The following is an 18,835-nucleotide window of genomic DNA, read 5'->3' on the forward strand; positions in this document are numbered from 1 at the left end:
CTTCTTACAGGTGAAGGAACTGGGGCCCAGGAGGGTGACCCCCCCCAGGTCACCTGGAGGCAGATTTGAACACACATGGTCTGACGGGAGACTCCGAGCTCCTAATCCCTCTGCTCTTTTCAAGATGGAAAGGCCACCGAGCTCCTGGCAGGGTCCAAAGGTCCCGGCGCTGATGGCCGAAGTGCGGGGTGGGCAGGAGGGCTGCAGGGGAGGTGGGCTTTGTTACAACCAGGTGAGTCCGGGGTGCCAGCCGGGGTCCACCAGCAGGAAGACAGCGCCGGCTCCCGGGGCTGTGGTCAGGAGTAAAAAGGGAAAAAGGGAAACACCCAGGAGAGGAGAAAGTGTCAGGAGTGAAGGGGTGACTAGTCCCCAGATAGCATCCCAGGGGGGGCCTTCATGGAAGACTGCAGCCCCTGCAGGCTGGGGGAAGGCGTTAAAACTGCAGATGGGGGAAGAGATTTGGCTCAACTGATAAGAGTGTCCGCCTACCACATGGGAGGTCCAGGGTTCAAACCCCAGGCCTCCTGACCTATGTGAAGCTGGCCCACGTGCAGTGCTGATGTGCGCAAGGAGTGCCTGGCCACACAGGAAGCGTAGGGGAGCCCCACGTGCAAACAGTGCCACCCCGCATGGAAAAAGCACAGCCTGCCCAGGAGTGGCACCGCACACAGAGAGCTGACGCAGCAAGATGACGCAACAAAAACAGACATAGATTCCCAGTGCCACTGACAAGAATGCAAGCAGACACAGAACACAGAGAATGCACACAGAGAGCAGACAACGGGGGGTGGGGGGGGGGGAGTAAAAAGTAAATCTTTAAAAAAAAGGAAGTGCAGAGGCTGCAGAGGTGGAAAGGGGGGAGGGGCTGAGAGTCCACCTGGGCCAGGGGGGGCCTCATGACCACTGCCCAGCGGCCCACAGGGCCAGTCATCTGAGACCAGCCCACAGGAAGTGCTCAGCACCACCACCAGGCAGGGGCCAGCCGACTACGGAGGGAGGTGGGCCGGGACGCCCCTGGGCACTCTGAATTTCCCTGTGCAGGATTCCTGGGGTCCAGTGTGGCTCAGACTAGTTAGTTCCTGGGGAGGCAGCGCCATCCCAGAGCCGCCCCCACCGCCCACCGAGTCCCAGGGAGGCCAGGACAGAGCTGGGGTAGGAAATGCTCCCAGAAGGATATCCCGAGGCCAGCAGCTGCCCTCAAAGATAGATTCCAAACCCGATCCACGCAGCTCCAAGAAGGGCTTTGAGAGAAGAACGAGGGGCCAAAGGACCCTCAGGGCGAGGAGCCCCACATCTCAGTTCCCACCAAGGCTCCCTCGCCTGCACCTTTTATTCTGTCCCTGCTGGAGGAGCCCTGGCAACGGCAGCCCTCAAGAAGGAGCCACTTCCAGCCTGGTCTGCCTAATGAGGTTCCAGCAAACCTACGCCCTCCCTTTGGCAGGGACCAGCCCTGCTGCCCAGAGGTGCCCGCGTGTAGCACATCACGGCTCCTGAAGTTCGGCCCAGGAAATTCATCTTGTATCCCAAGGCCCCCGGATACAAAAGTGTTTTCACCAGCCCTTCCCAGTCCCTCCTCTGCCTGCCAGCCCAGGACTCCAGGGCCCTGGCCTGCACTGCCCCACCCACGCGCCACCTCCCAAGGTCCCCTGCACAGGCAAGAGCAGAGAGGGTCCCGCACAAGCCACCATTACGACAAAGCAATGAGGCACAAGGTCCAGTGGAGAATATAAATATATTTTGGAAGCTGCCTGTGTACCCTGGGGTGAAGAACCAGCACCGAGGTCCCCCACCCGGCCCACCCACCGCCTCCCCCACCCCGCGGCCCCTCCCGCGGCTACGCCCGCGCAGCCTGCCGGGCCTACACCGGGCAGCCCAGCAGCTCCACCCGCAGGGTGATGCGGTTGTGCCAGGCCACGGGCAGGATGCGGACGTAGCGGGCCTCGAAGGGCATCTCGAACACGTTCTTCTTGTGCGAGTTGTTGTCGAAGTTGCCGGGGAAGATCTGGAAGCAGGGGAGGAATCAGGAGGGCCCCAGAGCCAGGACCCAAGCCCGAGGGCCTGGGGTCAGGCGCGCGGGGTGCCCCAGGGGTGGCGGGCCGAGGGGGGGCAGGGCAGGCACCCACCTTGCTCTCGGTGGCCCCGCTCTCCTTGTACTCGGTCCAGTTCTTGCCGTCATCACTGTAGGCCACCTTGTAGGCCGCCACGAACTGGTTGTGGCCGAAGTCACGGGCCCCCTGGGTGATGATGCCCGTCAGTCGCATCGGGGAGCCCAGGAAGATCTTGGGGAGACACAAACCACGTTTTCTTTCCTGCGCCCATCTCGAATGAGGTGGCAAGAGGCGGACGTGCTGGGGCTCGAGTCTTAGCTTCGGGCCACCCGGCCAAGCCTCAGTTTCCTCAGCTATGATACGGGCCTACATCACTCTGCCTCCTTTGCCAGGCGTGGTGCTAGTGCGTCACTGCGATGACGCTCAGATTTCAGGGCCCTGCCGAGCCCTGCCTCCACCTGCACGGGGGGCCGGATGGGAACAGGGGCAGGGGGGCCACAAGCCGTGAGCAGGGACGGCCCCAGAAGTCCCCCGCAGGGCTGCTTGCAGCCCCACCCGGGTCCCTCGGGAGCCCGAGGCAGGCTGCCACTCGAGCACCCCAACGCCACGGCGTGCCCCCACCCCCCAGCCCCCACCGTCCCCGGGCACCTGCCGGCTGCCCTAGACCAGCGGCCCCAAGTCCCAGGCCCCACCCCCGGCTCACTGCCCAGCAGCAGGTGGGCCCAGGCCACCCCCAACCATGCTGGGGCTCAGTCTCCTCACATAGGAAATGAGGTGACGTTCCAGTTTCCCCTAACTCAGTGTGTTTCCCGGTTTCAGCGAAGTCCAAGGGCTCTCGGACACTGCGTCAGAGCACACGCGTCTCTGCCCAGGCAGGGGTCCCGAGAGGCCTGGGTCCGAAGCCCCTCTTCTACCCTGCCGGCTGTCCACCCCGGGGCAGCCGACACACACACGCACACGCACGCACACGCACACGACGGGGGTGGTTCGACCCCTGCACGCACGCACGTCCTTTCTCTGCCCCGGATCCTTGGTGGAAGCAGCAGCGCTAAGCTCCCTCTCTCTCCCGGGCCCTGGAGCCCAAGGATCAGAGGACAGGGGGGTCCCATGGGAAGAAAGAGGAAAGCCAGGGGAAAACAGGGCTTTTCAGAAACGCCCTCTGGGGGGGGATAGTTCACTGAAGACCCGGGGGCCCCGCCGGCCCCACATCTCGGGAGGCCGTGCCCACCTGCAGCCACTCCTGCGTGTCGCTTCTCTGGGCAGTCCAGGCATTGAACTTGCCCTGCTTGTCCAGCCGCGCGTAGAAGGGAAACCAGCTGAAGGCGCTCAGGCCCCAGGTCCTGAAGGTGCTGGAGGCCGTGATGTATCGGTCAGGGATGCGGTTGTCCTTCAAGCCCAGCGGGGCCGAGCACCCTGCCGGCGAGGGGGGCGTCAGGCAGAGGCCCACGGCCTCCCGGAGGAGGAGGGCGCACGAGAAGAGGGAATGGAGGGGAGGAACAGAGGATCCCGGTCGGCTGCCGACATCCTCATGGAGACAGACGGACGCTCCCTCCACCCTGCAGAAGCACCTGCCCTCCTTCCCCACTGCCCACCACCTCCCTCTGTCCTCTCCTCTGCCGCCTGGTCTCGGCTCCCACCCGCAGACCTGACACGCCCCTCGCGGATCACTCAAAGCTCCCGCCCACCAGGGCAGCCCCTGCTCGCCCTCCTGCCGCCCCCCTTCAAGGCCCTGACTTGCAGGACACCTCCTCCAGGAAGCCTCTCCCGGGCAGGTCCTTCCTCCTCTGCTTTCACTCTGGGAAGATTGGCAAGAACGTAACCAACCGCCCATCACCATGCGGTCTGATCCCACGCTGACTTCAATCATTTAAGCTGGCACAAGAGCTGTATGAAGTCAGTATCAGCAGTCCCATCCTACCGAGGAAACTGAGGCCGAGCGGTGCCTCCGGGAGGGCCTGCACACCCCATAGGTGTTCTCGGGGTGCTGTGTCAGGGGGTGAGGGCTGCTCCTGAGAAGCTGCCCTTGTCCCCTCCGCCGGCCCCAAACGCCCGGGAACACGGGTGTCGGGTCACACCGCTTATCCACGCCTGCTCGACGGCCTGCGCATGCCCAGATCGGGGATGGGCAGGAGATAAAACCCCACAGGCCTGGCGGAAGCCCCACTGGCAACTCCTTGTCCCTCTGGGGAGTTTGGGGAGGGAGCAGGTGCCGTGACATGGCTCTTTACATCTACGGCTCTGCAGCGCCTGGCATCCTGTGCATTAAAGACACCTGCCACCGCCTGGCATCCTGTGCATTAAAGACACCTGCCACCGGGTGTGCTGCTGACCCCCCACCGTGTGCCCCATCTCCACCAGGCACCAGGACCCACCTGCCTCCTCCCACCAGGAGCAGCGCTCTGGGGCTGGGGGGTGGCTGCTCTCTTGGCGGCAGACCTGGGGGGCCCCGAGGCCCGTCAAAGAGACCGTCAGCGTGCTGGAAGTGATCTGCAACGGATCACCTGCTTCCAGCAGTTCCTGTTCCCCTCATTTCTGGGCCTCCCCACAAAATCAGGCACCCTGCGGGGTAACAGGCCCCGGAGGCCAGCTCCATCACTGGCGACGCAGCCCCGGGAGATCCCGTCCCTTCTCGGGCCCTAGTTTCCCCACCTGTAAGATGAGGAAGCACAGCCATGCTTCTCCCCAGTCACCCGGGGACCTTATTAAAATGAGAACCCTGTTGCTAGGACAGCGCTGGGAGTCCGCATTCCCGGGACGCTCCCAGGTGATACTAACACGCTGGTCTGTAGACCACGCTTGGCGTAGACGGCTCTGACCGCCCCCGTCCAGTGACTCCACCCACCCTGACCCAAACCATCACCACCTCTCAACCAGACAACTGTGCGACACTCCCTAGTCTCCTCTCTCGTACACAACAGCCCTCTGCCCCATTCTCCACGGAGCCGAGACTCCAACAGCTCATCATGTCCTGTTAGCACCCCCCAAAAGGGCTGCCCCTCGTTCTGAGGATAAAGACCTAACCCCCTGAAATGGTCCCCAAGCCCCTGCCTGGTCCGGCCCCGTCCACTTCTCCAGCCTCATCGCCCAGCTCCTCCCCGACGTTCCCTGGGTTCCAGCTCCACTGACCTTCCTCCTTCCTTCCAGCATGCCTCAGGGCCTTTGCACTGCCGCTCCCTCCACCCCAGAAAGCTCTTTCCAAGCTCCTCCCAACACTGGCTCCTTATCACTCAAGCCTGCACTGAAAGGTCATCCCGGCGCAGCCTCCCTGAGCTGCCCCTTCCCTTGCCCTCTCTAGCTTTTCCTCTGTAGCTCCTAGCTTTCTTTTATTTCCTGTTTGTCTTGGGTCCTCACTAGAATGCAAGCTGTATGTGGTCCAAGATCTCACAGGTATTGTTTCCTACTGCCAGGCTCTCGGTAGGAGCTCAATAACTATCTTACTAAGTATATGCTCAATTAAATAAATTCATGAAGATTACTGCACACCTGCAAAGTGGAATCCCAAGAACACCAGACCTTGGCCCCATGCATGTGCACACATGCACACACATATGTGTGCACGCACACACACGTACACGCCCACGTGCACCTTCTGCCAATCAGGATTCCTGCTGGGGCGAGACAGCGGCCAAGCCCGAGGGGAGCAGACAGGTCAGCCACGTGGGGCCCCCGCGGGCGGCCCTCCCTTCCCGGGGTTGGTCAGCTGCAGGCCACGTCAACAGCCAAAGGCTTCAGACTAGAAAGCAGGCGGTGGGACTCCAAGTGCGGGGAACAGACTGGGACCCCCACAGACCTGGCTCTGTCCTCTACCAGTTTCCCCAAATTCCTTTTAGCAGGAGGCAAAGTCTTTTCCTCCCACTTACACAATTAGGATTCAAAAGGCAGTGACCCTGGGAGAGGAAACACACCGACTTCGGTTCACACTAAGAAAAAGATAAACCCAGCCAAGGACAGGACTCAGTTAAGAGTGGGACTAGGTGGTATGTGCAACAGGAAGACACAGCAGAGGGGAAAAGGGGCACAGGAGAGCAGGGCTTGGGGGAGAGGCTGGAAAAAGGCTGCGCTGCCAGTGGGCCCATAGTCCCAGTGGCGGCCAGCAGGTGGCACTGTGGCCACAAAGGGAGGGAAACACCCAGCCATGGGTGGGCAGACCCGCCAGTGGGCTGAGCTGGACCCGAGGGGCTCTGAGACCCCTGGGCCTGGTCTGCTCCCACCCTGCCTTCTCCACTTTGAGTTTTCCTGGCCATTTCTGGTGCCCCCATCTCTCCATGTGGAAATCTCTTGGAAAGAGCAGCAGGAGGCACCCGCCTGGGGTCCTAGAAACTTCCATAGGAGGTTTGAGGGAAAAGGTATTGAGCAGGCAGGTGTCAGCAGACCAGGGACCTAGTCAAAGTTTCAACACCTCCAACTAGCCGTGTGCTCTTGACAAATCCTTCAGCTGGGCCTCGGTTTCCTCGTTTGCTCCCTTGCTCGTGCATCTAATATTTATGGGGCACCTGGGATCCAGGCACCGTTCTAGGCTACGGGGCTTCAGCAGCGAACGAGGTGAACCGCCTGCCCTCACGGAGCTGACACCTGCAAAATACAACTCATGCCACGTGTTCCGGAAGCTCAAAGAACCAACCAAGACGAGCAAGGACACTTTGAAAAGCGCCAACGTCTCGCGGGGGTGTTCTTTTCCCGAACCAATGGCAATGCCCAGGGCCAGGGGTTGGCAGACCCTCAGGCAGGCGTCTCCTGCCCCTGTGCCTGAGGCACTCACCGTGCAGCTCGCAGCCAAGGAGCTCAAAGCGGAGGGTGCAGCTGCGGTGGCAGGACACGGGGACCAGCCTCACGTACTGCGCCTCCAGAGGGTACTCAAACAGGTTGGTCTGCAGGTTATAGTTGTCCACGTTACCCGTGAACACCTGGGAAGGAAAGGGCAGATTAGAGGACGGGGGGCTGCCTGGGAGGCAGAGGAGAGGCGGGGCTGGGAGGCTGGAGACAGCCGCGCCTGCAGGGCCCGAGCCATCTGCTCTTCCTTGGGCCACCCCACAGCCTCCGACATGGGTTTCCCTTCTGACAGTCTGCTCGGCCCTCGTGGGCAGCTGGGCATAAACCCGTCGTCCACACAGGGCCACCTCTAGCTGGCAGGGCATCTCTGTGCAAATTAGGAAAAGGTTCTCCTTTCTCAGGACGCTGCATTTATTATGGCATCTTTCCAAGAGAGGGAAGTACGCAAACGTACAACACCCATATTGTGTATGGTGCCCACTCAGCCATTGTATCCTTGAGCAGTGTACAACCTGCACAACAGTACATAGTGGCCCTGGTGGCCCAGACTGCATCCCAGCTGTCCACGACAGATGCTCTCAATGTCATTTCGCCTTTTTTGAGCCTCGCCAGTCTCAGCACGTGAGCACAGTCTGGGTCTCCCAAATTCTGGGAACCAGGATGCACCAGAAGGCCTACTCCCGGTCAATCACCCAGGGTACCCTCCCCTCACTGGGGGGTCCTCCCACAGTGCTAGGAGCTGCAGGGGGTGCTGATCGCAGCCCCTTCTTTGGGACCCCAAGGAGGCCCACCTTGTCTCTAGTCCCGTCTGCATCCTGGACGAACTGGAAATTGCGCCCATCGCTGCTGTAGGCCACCTTGTAGGACCGCAGGTACTCGCCGTTGCCCAGACGGCTGGCGCCCTGCGTCACCACGCCCGACACCCGCATCTTCCGCAGCAGGTTCACCTGGACGTGGAGCAGGGAGGGCAGCACCCGCCTCTCCCAGGGACTTTCCCATCCCCTTCGTTCGCCTCCCCCCGCCAGGCAGGGAAAACCCGAGCACGACAAAGGGGGCAGTGGAGCCCTCTGGGGGAGCGCCAGGGCGGCGTGTTGCCCCGGGAGGAGACCTTCTCATCTGGTCCTCTCAGGGCTCTGGAGTCAGTGCTCGGGGGAATGCACGAGGGACGGCAAGGACCCAAGGTGGCACCCGTGCCAAGCGCCCCTCCCCAGACCGGGGTCTCCCTCCCGCATGCAATCACTGTGGGAAACGGCCGCCTCGCCACCCGGGCAACCCCAGGGACCCTCCTCCCCCAGGGGCCCCAAATGCAGGCCGGCCCGTGCCCCCGCCTCGTCGCCCCGCCCGAGGGCCGCCCTCCTGCACACCTGGATCCAGGGGTTCCTGTCGTAGTTGCTGGCTTTCCAGGCGTTGACGATGCCCGTGCGGTGCAGCCGCGCCAGCTCGGGGCCCCAGCGCTGCATGCTCAGGAAGCCCAGGTGCATGGAGGAGGCCGAGAGCTGCGCGTCGGCGATGGCCCCGCCCTCCATGCCCAGCGGCATGATGCAGCCTGCCGCGAGCGAGACGGCGGTCAGCGGCCACCCGGCAGGTGCCAGCCCCGGCAGGTGCCAGCGGCCGGGCCGCCGCCCAGAGGCGAGAGGACAGCGCCGCCTCCGCCGAGGACCCCAAACCACTGGCCGCAGTTCCTCTGCCCAGAGCGGGCAAAGGGGGACAGTGAGGACAGCACGTGAGAAGGGGTGGGGCTGAGGTGGGCACAGAGGCACGGAGGGGCGGGCGCCCAGGGTGGCCCGCACGGGACTGCCGTGGCCGGCAGGTGGGGTCTCCCTCCAGGCCGTGGAGGGTGGCCTCGTTCTCACGGGGCATTGAGTGGCCATTATTCTGGTGCGGGGCGTGCTGGTAGGGGAAGGGCCACTGCCAGCCCAGGTCTCCGAGGGAGGGAGGCTTGGGAGAGGGACGCTCAATGGCCGCAAACGCGGGTACACTGCGCAGGACGTAACCGGAAAAAAAAAACCTGCCTCGATTGCTCTAGAAAATCCCGCTGGAGGAGCCTTCGGGTGGGGTGGACACCACTGCGCACCCCTCCCGCCCGGGAAGCTGCCCCTGGCTGGGGCCCTGCCAGCCTCACCACTACCCCACGACGTGGCATAGGCGAGTCAGGACAGCGACTCGCCGAGCCCCCCCTCCAGCCCCCCTGGGATCCCACACTGTGCTCTGGGGCCTGCTGGCCGCCGAGCAGAGAGCCCAGGGGCAGGTGTCCTCTTCCAGAGCAGCTGCAGCATCCCAGGCCCACACCAAGGCCAGAGCCAGCCGGAACGGGCAGAGCGCTGCACCCAGGCCCACCGCCAGGACTGCCTCCCACCCCACTGTGCCCACACCCCGAGGGCCCCAAATGCATTCTTTGGGCCTGCAGGGGGGTCCTTGCTGACTCCAAGGAAGCCCGTCACCTAACAAGGAGAGAAGGAGGGAAGGTGTCCCTGCCTCCTGCCTCGGTGCCACGGCAGCAGCCGGGGCAGACCCTGGCCCAGGAGCCCAGGCTGGGCTGGGCGGCTCGTTCCAGCTCCCGCACACCCATGCTCACCCTGGCTCCCAGCCCAGTCACCGGCCGGCCCACCCAGTCCCACCCCGCGCTGCCCGAACGACACCCCAGCACACATGCCCCCAAACATCCAGCCTCTCAAACACATTTGACCTCACCCCGGAGCCCAAGGCACGGGGCCCCAGTGCCACCTCCTCGGAGTAAAGACCATTCCAGCCCTTTACTCGCCGCCCCCAGGACCCGGCTGGCCCCAGCGTTGCCTCCTCCTTCAGTAAAGTCAGCCAACGTCAAGTTCATTCTGCATCTGCCTGAAGGACTTAACTGGCCCCCTGCCTGAGATGCTCAGCAGCCTGGCCCGCTGGGCGGTGGAAACCAGGGGACGCCCGGGCCTGGTTGCACCCGGCCACCCTGTCTGGTTAGGAGGACAGGGTGGGAGGGCCTCCAGCTGGGCTGGGAGGGAGGACTGCGTGGAGAGTCACAGCCGAGCAGCCACGGCGGGGTCAGCGCCTCGGCACACACCAGGGCTCGGACAGCCCGGCTGCGAGTGGACAGCCCACCTGCGGCCTGGAACTCTCCGTCCCGCCCAAGCTCTGCGTTAAGGCCAGAGTTTAACTAGGAGCCAGCAGCTCTCAGACCCTCCCGAGCCCTAAAGGACGTAGAATGCTTATTTCCCCCTCTGGGTAGAAAAATCCTAAAGCTTGTCCCAGGACGCCACATTCCCACGTCCAGCGTCCCTGGAGTGACATCTGGGCCTGGTCCGCAGCCCCCGGGAAAGGCCCAGGCAGAAAGAAGCCTGGGGAGGGGCGAAAGGGCCCCTTCTCCCCGCTTGGCCTCAGAGGCTCTATCCCACCCTCCAGCTGCCCAGAGAAGCCTTGACACAGCAAGCAAGGCCAGCCCGTGGCACGTGCCCCCAGGCCTGCGCCACAGCGTCTGCCCCTGGGAGCGGGCAGCCCTGGACACTCACCGACTTCACAGTGGGTGCCCATGTAGCCCTGGGTGCACCTGCAGATGTACTGGGTGAAGACATCCCCTCGCGTGGTGCCTTCAACCACCTGGCATTCAGCATTGTGTAGGCAGGGATTGGGGTCACAGGGACCTGGGAAGGAGAGCAGATGGCAGGTGGTCAGCCAGGAGCTGGGGACAGGGACAGGAGGCAGCAGAGGGGCCCTCACCCTAAATTCAGCCCAGGGACCCCCTTCCCTCCTTCGCCCTCCTCCCCCACTCCGCCTAATGGGTTCCCAGCCAATCTGTGGCCAGGGACAGTCATACGCAGGTGAGCTGGCCCGCATAAGGGCCAAGGAGCCAACACCAGCGACCCCTGCCCACTTCAGGGACAGCTCAGCCCAGCAGGCAGAGGACCCTGGGACCAGGCGCCGGAGGTGGAGCCGCAGGCAAGAGCCAGGGTGGGTACCTTTCTCGGTCTCATTGCAAATGAGGCCTGTAAAGCCGTGGGGGCAGAGGCAGTGGAAGGGGACGCTGCCCGTGCCCTCCAAGCACGTCCCGCCGTTCAGGCACAGACTGGAGTCACAGATGTCACCTGCAACGGCAGCCCTGACTCAGGCCCAGCTCGTCGTTCAGGAAGCCCTTGCGGGCCAGCCACCAGCACCCGCCGGGGGCCTGCCACAGAGCGATCAGCGCACCCGGGCCCCAAGAGGCTAAAGGGAAAGACGCAGAAGGTGGGCAGCGCCAGGCTGGGAGAGAAGCCGGCACGAGGGGCCACTGGAGTTAAGACTTCTGCCAGAGGAGGGGACACCTGCACCGGGTCTGGAAGAGCATGAGGAAAAGCAGAAGCATGGGTGGGCACGGCATGTTAGAGAAAAGCAAGGCGCAGCTGGAGAGGGAGGCTGGGGCCAGGCCGGGAGGGGAAGAATGCGCTTAGACTTTGTGCCCTGCAGACCAGCGGCTCTGAGCTCTCCTCCAGCCTCCCCACCACTGTCCACCAAGGGAAAAATTAAAAAGCAGAGAGGTGCTCAGGTGCCGGGTGGGAGTGGGAAAGCCATTTCCCATCCTGGGAAGGAGAGTGTTGAAAGAAAATCCCATTTGCGGAAACGCTGACGGACGCCCCTTGGGTGAGGAGGCTGCAGGAAGAGCCCTCTGGCCGCCGCTGGGTGAAGTCCAGCCCGCAGGGGTGAGGGGGAAGGTCAGGAGCACGGCCAGGAGGCTGTCACGGGCATCTGGGGAGAAGGAGCGTCAGGGCAAAGGGAACAGGGAGAATGAATGGATTTGCGGGACACAGCGGAGGTGGAAGGTGGGCTGGAGAGGACACCAGGCTTCTGGTGGGGGACCCGGGCGACAGGTGCCTGAGCCACCCACAGCCCACGGGAGGAGGGGGAGGAGCGCGCTGCGGGGAAGATAAGCGCTTGGGTTTTAAATTCGAATCCTGCCCCATCCCCACCCCCAGACCTGAGCCCCTGGAAGGCCGGGCTCCCAAAGTCCACCTCGCACCTTGACCCTGGCAGCCAACAGCAAACCAAAGCCCACTGGAGCTGCCCAGGCCGTCCAGGGTGTTCTGGCTGAGCTTAAGCATCCCAGAAAGGCTGCCCCAGGCCCGGTACCCTGCCAGCGTTTGGAGGAAGACGGGAAAAATCTCTTCTCCTCCCCCAGGGTCACCCATCCTGGGATGGAGGGTCCTGCTGAAACCCCACAGTCCCGCGGGCTCAGCCCTAGCTCCAGGGAAGGGAGCACCAGGGATGAGCCACCCAGCCCTCGGCCTCAGGAGAGAAGGCGGCTCCCAGCAGGCTATTAGTCATTGGCTTGAAATAGCAGCTAATCTCCCTGACCTGGGAGGCTGCAGGCAGGCCATGGGCAGGCACGGCAGCCGCCACAGTCCCCGGCTCCTGCTCCAGCGGGCTCCAACCCCTCCAACTCCCCGGCCCAAACTCCCCCTCCCGGGCAAGGCAAGGCGGTCCAGGGGGAAAGGGGACAGTGTGAGGTGTCCACACAGAGCCAGGCCCCGGGATGGCAGGGCCTGCCACCTGCACAAAGTGCTCCCCCTTTCCCGGAAGAGCCAGATCGCCTTCCCAAAACCCCCTTTGGGATTTCAGGGTCCTGCTTTTTGGGAGAGAATTCCCCAGGGACGCCTCAGATTGGGGGGGACAGAGAGGAGGTGTGGAAGAGGACCGCGAGGGCCCAGCTGCCTTTCGGGGTCACTGGGGAGGGCCAGGAGCTCCCAAATCCCGGTGAGTCTGGACTGGCCTCGGCTCCACTTGGCAGCCAACGCCATTTCTATGAGACCATGAGAAAGGGGGTCCCCGAAGAGAACGTGCCCTCACCCCCAACAGGCACCCCTTTCGGCCCCAGGGCGAAGGGAAGGGCCTCGGGCCGAGGCAGCCTGCGCAGGCGGGGGAGGAGGGTCAGGCAGGATCAAGCCGCGCCAAGGCCGCCGGGCCGAGGGGACGCCGGGACCGAGGGGACGCCGCTGCGGGCGCAGCCCTTTCCAAGCTCCCGCAGCCCTTTCCAAGCGGCTGCCCGCCATTCCACCCATTCCCCAGCCCTTCCCTCCTCTGCCCCGACACCTAAGGGTGGGGGGGAGAGCGGGCAAAGACCAACATGGGACGGGCGTGGCTGCAGAAAGTTGGGGGGACCAAGACGGACCCATACAAAAGTCCCGATCGAGAGTCCGCGGCCTCATTTCACAGATGGGCAAAGAGAGGCCCGGCACAGCGGATTCCTTTGTCGTGCGTAAGCCGCCTCCCGGGAAGCGGAGGGCCGTGGGTCCCCCGGCGCCCGGGTCCCCGCGCCACCTCGAGCCTCCATCCCTGGCCACCCACCACCCCCCCCCAGCCCCGGGCGCGGAGAGGAGACCCGCGCGCGCCCCGCCCCCGCGCCGCCGGGACAGCGGCCCCGCGCCGGGCCCCGCACTTCGCCCAAGTTCGTAAACAGGCGCCGCGGCGAACTTCCCAGCAGCTCCGCGGAGGAGGGGCGAGCGCGGGCGAGGGCGGCGCGATCCACTCACCCGAGAAGGCGAGGAGTCCGGAGGCGCAGAGGAGCGCGCCGCAGAGCGCGGCGAGCGCGCGGGGAAGCGGCATGCTGCGGGCCGGGGCGGCGGCTCAGGCCGGCGGGGCTCTGCCGTCTCCTCCGCCGGGGCGAGGATAAATCGGCAGCCCGGCACCTCCCATCGGGCCGCCGGCCCCGCCCAGGCCGGCCGGGGGCAGATCGGGGCGGAGCGCGGCAGCCTGGGAGGGAAGCGGGGTGAACGCAGGGGTCCCGAGCGCCCGCCGCGGGCCCCGGCCGCGCCCTCCTGCCCGCCCCGCCCCCAGCCCGAGCCCAGGGCAGGGGAGGGCTCGGGAGACAGGAGGTTTTCTCCGGGGCTTTAAAATGTAAAATGATTTTAAAGCATTTTAAACAAAAAGATGCCAAACCGTGTTCATAATCAGAGAAATGCCAATCAGGGCTCCGCTGAGGACCGGGATCCCTTATCAGGTGGGCAAGGATCAAGTTTATGAACACCTTGTTAATTCGAGGATGTGGGGGGACAGGCCCAACCAGGCACTGCTGGAGGAGTGTAAATTGGCGGATTTCTCTAGAGGGCTACTTGGTCATGGCTATCAAAATGACAAATGCCGAGACACCAAGACCGAGCAATTCCATTTACAGGAATTCATGCTATTAGACACTCACTGTGCAAAATTGCATCCACGGGCACACGCACAAGGCTAGTCACAGCTGCATCTTTGGAAACGGTAAATAGTCTAAAAGGGAATCAGCAGACTTTTTCTGTAAAGAACCAGATAGAAAATGTTTAGGATCTGTGGGCTGTTAAGGCTTGTAGTAGCAACTCTTCAATTCTGCCCCTGTAGCAGGAAGGCAGTGCTAGAGAATGGGTAAAGAAAGGAGCAGCGTAGTTGCAGAAGGAGAAAGAAACCAGGGAATTTGGGCTTGGGGTCAGGTTGTGGGAGGGATACTTGCTTGTTGCGATTTTTTTTTTTTTTGCAGTAAATTTTTAAGCGTCTGTGTGGTGTTTTTTTTTTTTTATCACATGCAAGTGTTATTGGATTTTATTTAAGTTCTTGGCTTTCCTGCAGAAATGAATTTCAAGAGCGCGCCAGGTGAGTTAGGCCAGTAATTTATTCAGGTAGGGAGGGAAGAGAAATGGGAGAAAATAATAGAGCAGGGGTCCCAGGTAGAGAGGAAGGGGCTGAAAAATGATAAAGAGGGCTGATTTACAGGCTACGATCTCCCATTATAGGTTATAAATGCCCAGGTTTACTTGCACGGCCACGTGGCAGAGGAAAAATGGAGAGAGAAGTAAGCTGAGGGCAGGAAGGGTCCAGAGTCAAGAGAGGGGGAGGCAAGAGAAGAGAGTGGAGCTCGTGAGTGCCTTGGTTTTTGAATTGTTAATTATTCCCCCCCCTTTGCTAATGGCAGGGGAGGGGTTCCAGCTGTTTGCTGTTTTGATTGATCACCCCACCTATCAATCCCCCGTGAGGGCCCAATGGTAAAGCCCTTGGGGAATATCCCGGGCGTTTCCTTCCAGAAGTCTCTGTTCTGAGTGGCAGAGTCTTGGGGAGGGTCTTCCAGCAGCCATCTTGGGGGTGATTGTCGTCCACATGGACTCTGCCAGGTTCCAGATCCGTCTATTGATGCCCTATCTCACGCGCCTGCTTCACAACTATTACCTCCTTTTACAAATAAATAATTCTAGTAATGGGGCTCTAGTCAAACTAGCCAAAAATTAAAGAACAGCCACACATCTTGCTACAGTGCTGAGGACTAGGTTGGGACCAGAGGCTTAGCAGGTGGCAGAGGCCCTGGCTTAAGCCTCTTCAAAAGGACAAAACAGCCTAGGAAAACCTTGAAGGATTAAAAAAAAAAAAGGCTTTAATAAAATCCAACACCCTTTCATGATAAAAAGTCAACAAAACTACGAATAAAAGGGAACTTCCTCCCCCTGATAAAGGCGGTCTCTGAAAAGCCCATAGCTAACAAGCTAAATGGTGAAAGACTGGCGCTTCCCAAGATCAGGAAAAGACAAGGCTGTCCACTCCTGCCACTTCTGTTCAACATTGTACTGGACGTCCTCGCCAGGTTAACTAGGCAAGAAACAGAAATAAATGGCATCCACCTTGGGAAAGTAAAACTCTACTAGTGGTGATGTGATTTTGTATATAGAAAACCGGAAAGAGTCCACGCACAGAAAAAAATTAAGAGAGCTGATAAATGAATTCAGCAAGGTTGCGGGATACAAAAGTCTGACACTAGAAATCCAAAAACTCAATTTTGAAAACAATTCCCCTTATGATAACATCAAAAAGAATAAAACATTAGGAATAAACTTAGCAAAAGGCAAGACTTGTGCACTGAAAACTACAAAAGCTTGTTGAAAGAAATGAAGATCTAGATAAATGGAAAGACATCCAATCTTCTAGCCCCTGACCACAGGGATCCAAGGGGGGAAAAGCTCTGGGAAAAGAACAGGGCCACAGAGAGCCCAGGAAGTCACACCGACAGGTCAACTGACTTTACAAAGATGCCATGGTCACACAATGGAGAAAGGACAGTCTTGTCAACAAATGGATTGAAACAATTGGATATCTATATGTAAAAAAGAAAGAAATACACGTCACACTTTGTACAAAATTAGCTCAAAATAGATCATAGACCTAACTGTAAAACACAAAACTAAATCTTCTAGAATTAAACAGGAGAAAATCTATATGACTTTAGGTTTGGTGATGAGTTTTTAGGTACAATGCCAAAAGCAGAAGCCATGAAAAAAAAATTGATGTGAAAAAAAACAACTAACTAAAATGTTTGCCCTTTGAAGGCAAAGGTAAGAGAATTAAAACAAGCCGTAGACTGGGAGAAAATATTTGCAAATCACATGTCTTATAAAGAACTTGTGTCCCAAATATATAAAGGACTCAAAAACTCAAAAAGAAGAAAACACACAGCTCAATTTTAAAAGTGGGCAAAAGATCTGAACAGATACTTCAACAAAGACAGCATATGTCTAGCAAATAAGTATACGAAGAGATGCGCAATATAATTTATCATTAAGGAAATAAAAACTCAAGCAATGATTAAACATCACTGCTCACCTATGACAATGGCTAAAATCCAAAAAACTGACCATCTCAAATGCTAGCAAAGATGCAGAGCAACAGGAACTCTCATTCATTGCTCGCAAGAATGCAAAATGGTCCAGCCACTTTGGGAGACAGGTGGGTGGTTTCTTAGAAAGGTAACTGTAGACTTACAATATGAGCTGGGGGCAATTGCACTCCTAGGTATTTACCCAAATGAACTAAAACTTATGTTAACACAAAATCCTATACACAGATGTTTAAAGCAACTTCATTCATAATCACGCAACCTGGGGTTGGTACCTCCCTGCAGTGGATTCCATGATAAAAAAGGAGCCAGCTGTTGATTCACATATCAATGTGGATGAATCTTAAATGTGTTTTGCTGAGTGAAAGAAGACAGACCAAAGCTGCGTATTGTTTAACTTCTTTCATATGACATTCTGGAAAAAACAAAACTGTAGGGTAGGGAAACATATCAGTGATTGCCAGGAGTTTGGGAAGTTGAGTGGTTAGCTACATATGGGAATTTTTAGGTGATGGAAATATTCCGTGTGATTTGGGAAAGGTAGATGCATGATGCTTTGTGAGAACTTTACAGCGCAGTGAACTTTAACATGCAAAATTTTTTAAAATATCAACCAGGATGTTGGGATATCCCAGACTGTGACAAAACAATCTAACCATATTACAAATAGATGACATAAGCTCACCGAAGGGGGTGGGGGAGGGGAGAGCTGGCCGAAGTCACTTTGGAAAACAGCATTTTGACTGGAGACCATCAGGCCAAAGGAAAAGGGAGCTGTACATAAGCCCTGACCTCTGGCCAGCAGAACTGTTTTTCTCACAATTCTGAAACTGCCGTGTGCGTGTGCGAAGACTGAGCAAATAAGTAAATGGACAGTGGGGGCCAGGTTTCTCACTGTAGGGGAGGGAAGTTCCAAATCTGTAAGAGGAAAAGGAGGCTAGAATAAACCATGTATACTGGATTAGTCAAAGACATGAATAAAAATTCACGTTTAGCGAAGCGCATTTGCCTCAACTGATAGAGCGTCCTCCTACCACATGGGAGGTCCAGGGTTCAAACCCAGGGCCTCCTGATGCGTGTGGTGAGCTGGCCCGCGCGCAGTGCTGATGCGCGCAAGGAGCGCCCTGCCACGCAGGGGTGTCCAACATGTAGGGGAGCCCCACGCGCGAGAAGAGCCGCCCGGTGCGAAAAAAGTGCAGCCTGCCCAGGCTGCTGACGCAGCAAGATGATGCAACAAAAAGAGACACAGATTCCCGGTGCCACTGACAAGCATGCAAGCAGACACAGAAAACACAGCAAATGGATACAGAGAACAGACAAAGGAGGGGGACAGGAGAGAAATTTTTTCTAAAAATTCATGTTTAACTTGAGCCCAGTCGAATCAGGAAAACAATATCAAACCCAAATCGAGGGATGGTCTACAAAGTCCCCCTCAACACTGTCACGGTCATGAGAAATAAAGTCTGAAATCCTGTCACAGACCAGAGGAGATGACAACCAAATGCAGTGTGGGGCAAGATTCCTGGGAAATCTAGGGAAATTCGTATAAAATTTGGAGTTTAGTTCATAATAATGCACCAAGATTGGTTTTGCATATGGTCATGTAAGCTGTTAACAATGGGGGAACTGGGTGAGGCATATACTGTAGAGGGACTCTCTGTACTGTCTTTGTAACTTTTCTGTAAATGTAGAACTATTTTTACATTTTTTAAAAGTTAAAAAGGGAAGCAGACGTGGCTCAACTGATAGAGCATCCGCCTAACATATGGAGGGTCCAGGGTTCGATACCCAGGGCCTCCTGACCCGTGTGATGAGCTGGCCCATGAGCAGTGCTACCGCGCACGAGGAGTGCCGTGCCACACAGGGGCGCCCCCGTGTGGGGGAGCCCCATCCACAAGGAGAGCCATCCCACATGATAAAAGCGCAGCCCACCTAGGAATGGCACCACACACATGGAGAGCTGATGCGCAAGATGACACAACAAAAAGGAGATGCAGTTTCTCGTTGCCACCTGACAATGCAAGTGGATGCAGAAGAACACACAGCGAATGGGCACAGAGAGCAGACAACAGGGGTGGGGTGGGGGGGAAGGGGAGAGAAGTAAATAAAATAAATCTTTAAAAAAAAAAACTTAAGGAAAAAAAAAAGGCCCTGAGAAAGGCATAAGCATGGCTGGAGAAAAACCAACCAAACAAACAAAAAACAAAGGGGAACATAACTGGACTGAAGGGGGGGACGGCGTGGTACCCAAGACGGCTGCACAGTCAGACAGGGCAGCCTACCAGGGCCTCGTCAGTCGGTTCAAATCCTGATTCTGCCATATACCGACCGGATGATCCTGGGCAAGTTACGCAACTTCTCTCTGAACCTCAGTTTCTTCATCTGTAAAATGGGGCAATAATAATGGTTTGCAGCTTGGGACTGATATTAA

The 18,835-nt window shown here is 58.7% G+C and overlaps 1 protein-coding gene across 2 annotated transcripts; it reads right to left on the reverse strand.

The window, feature by feature from the left end:
- Positions 1-1,713: 1,713 nt before the first annotated feature.
- Positions 1,714-13,458, reverse strand: MFGE8 (milk fat globule EGF and factor V/VIII domain containing). Of its 2 annotated transcripts, XM_004455222.5 has the most exons (9): positions 13,307-13,458; positions 10,763-10,888; positions 10,316-10,447; positions 8,183-8,364; positions 7,610-7,765; positions 6,808-6,952; positions 3,277-3,461; positions 2,124-2,279; positions 1,714-2,002 (listed from the first exon to the last, which is right to left on the reverse strand). In XM_004455222.5, the coding sequence occupies exons 1-9, from the start codon at positions 13,377-13,379 to the stop codon at positions 1,859-1,861; spliced, it is 1,299 nt and encodes a 432-aa protein (XP_004455279.1). In that variant the 5' UTR covers positions 13,380-13,458; the 3' UTR covers positions 1,714-1,858. The 2 variants fall into 2 exon arrangements, with proteins under 2 accessions (XP_004455279.1, XP_058150648.1); XM_058294665.2 differs by lacking the exon at positions 10,763-10,888 and having other exon boundaries at positions 13,307-13,437.
- Between the last annotated feature and the right edge of the window lie 5,377 nt (positions 13,459-18,835).

Source organism: Dasypus novemcinctus, chromosome 3 (genome assembly GCF_030445035.2).
Source record: "Dasypus novemcinctus isolate mDasNov1 chromosome 3, mDasNov1.1.hap2, whole genome shotgun sequence".
NCBI lineage: Eukaryota > Metazoa > Chordata > Mammalia > Cingulata > Dasypodidae > Dasypus > Dasypus novemcinctus.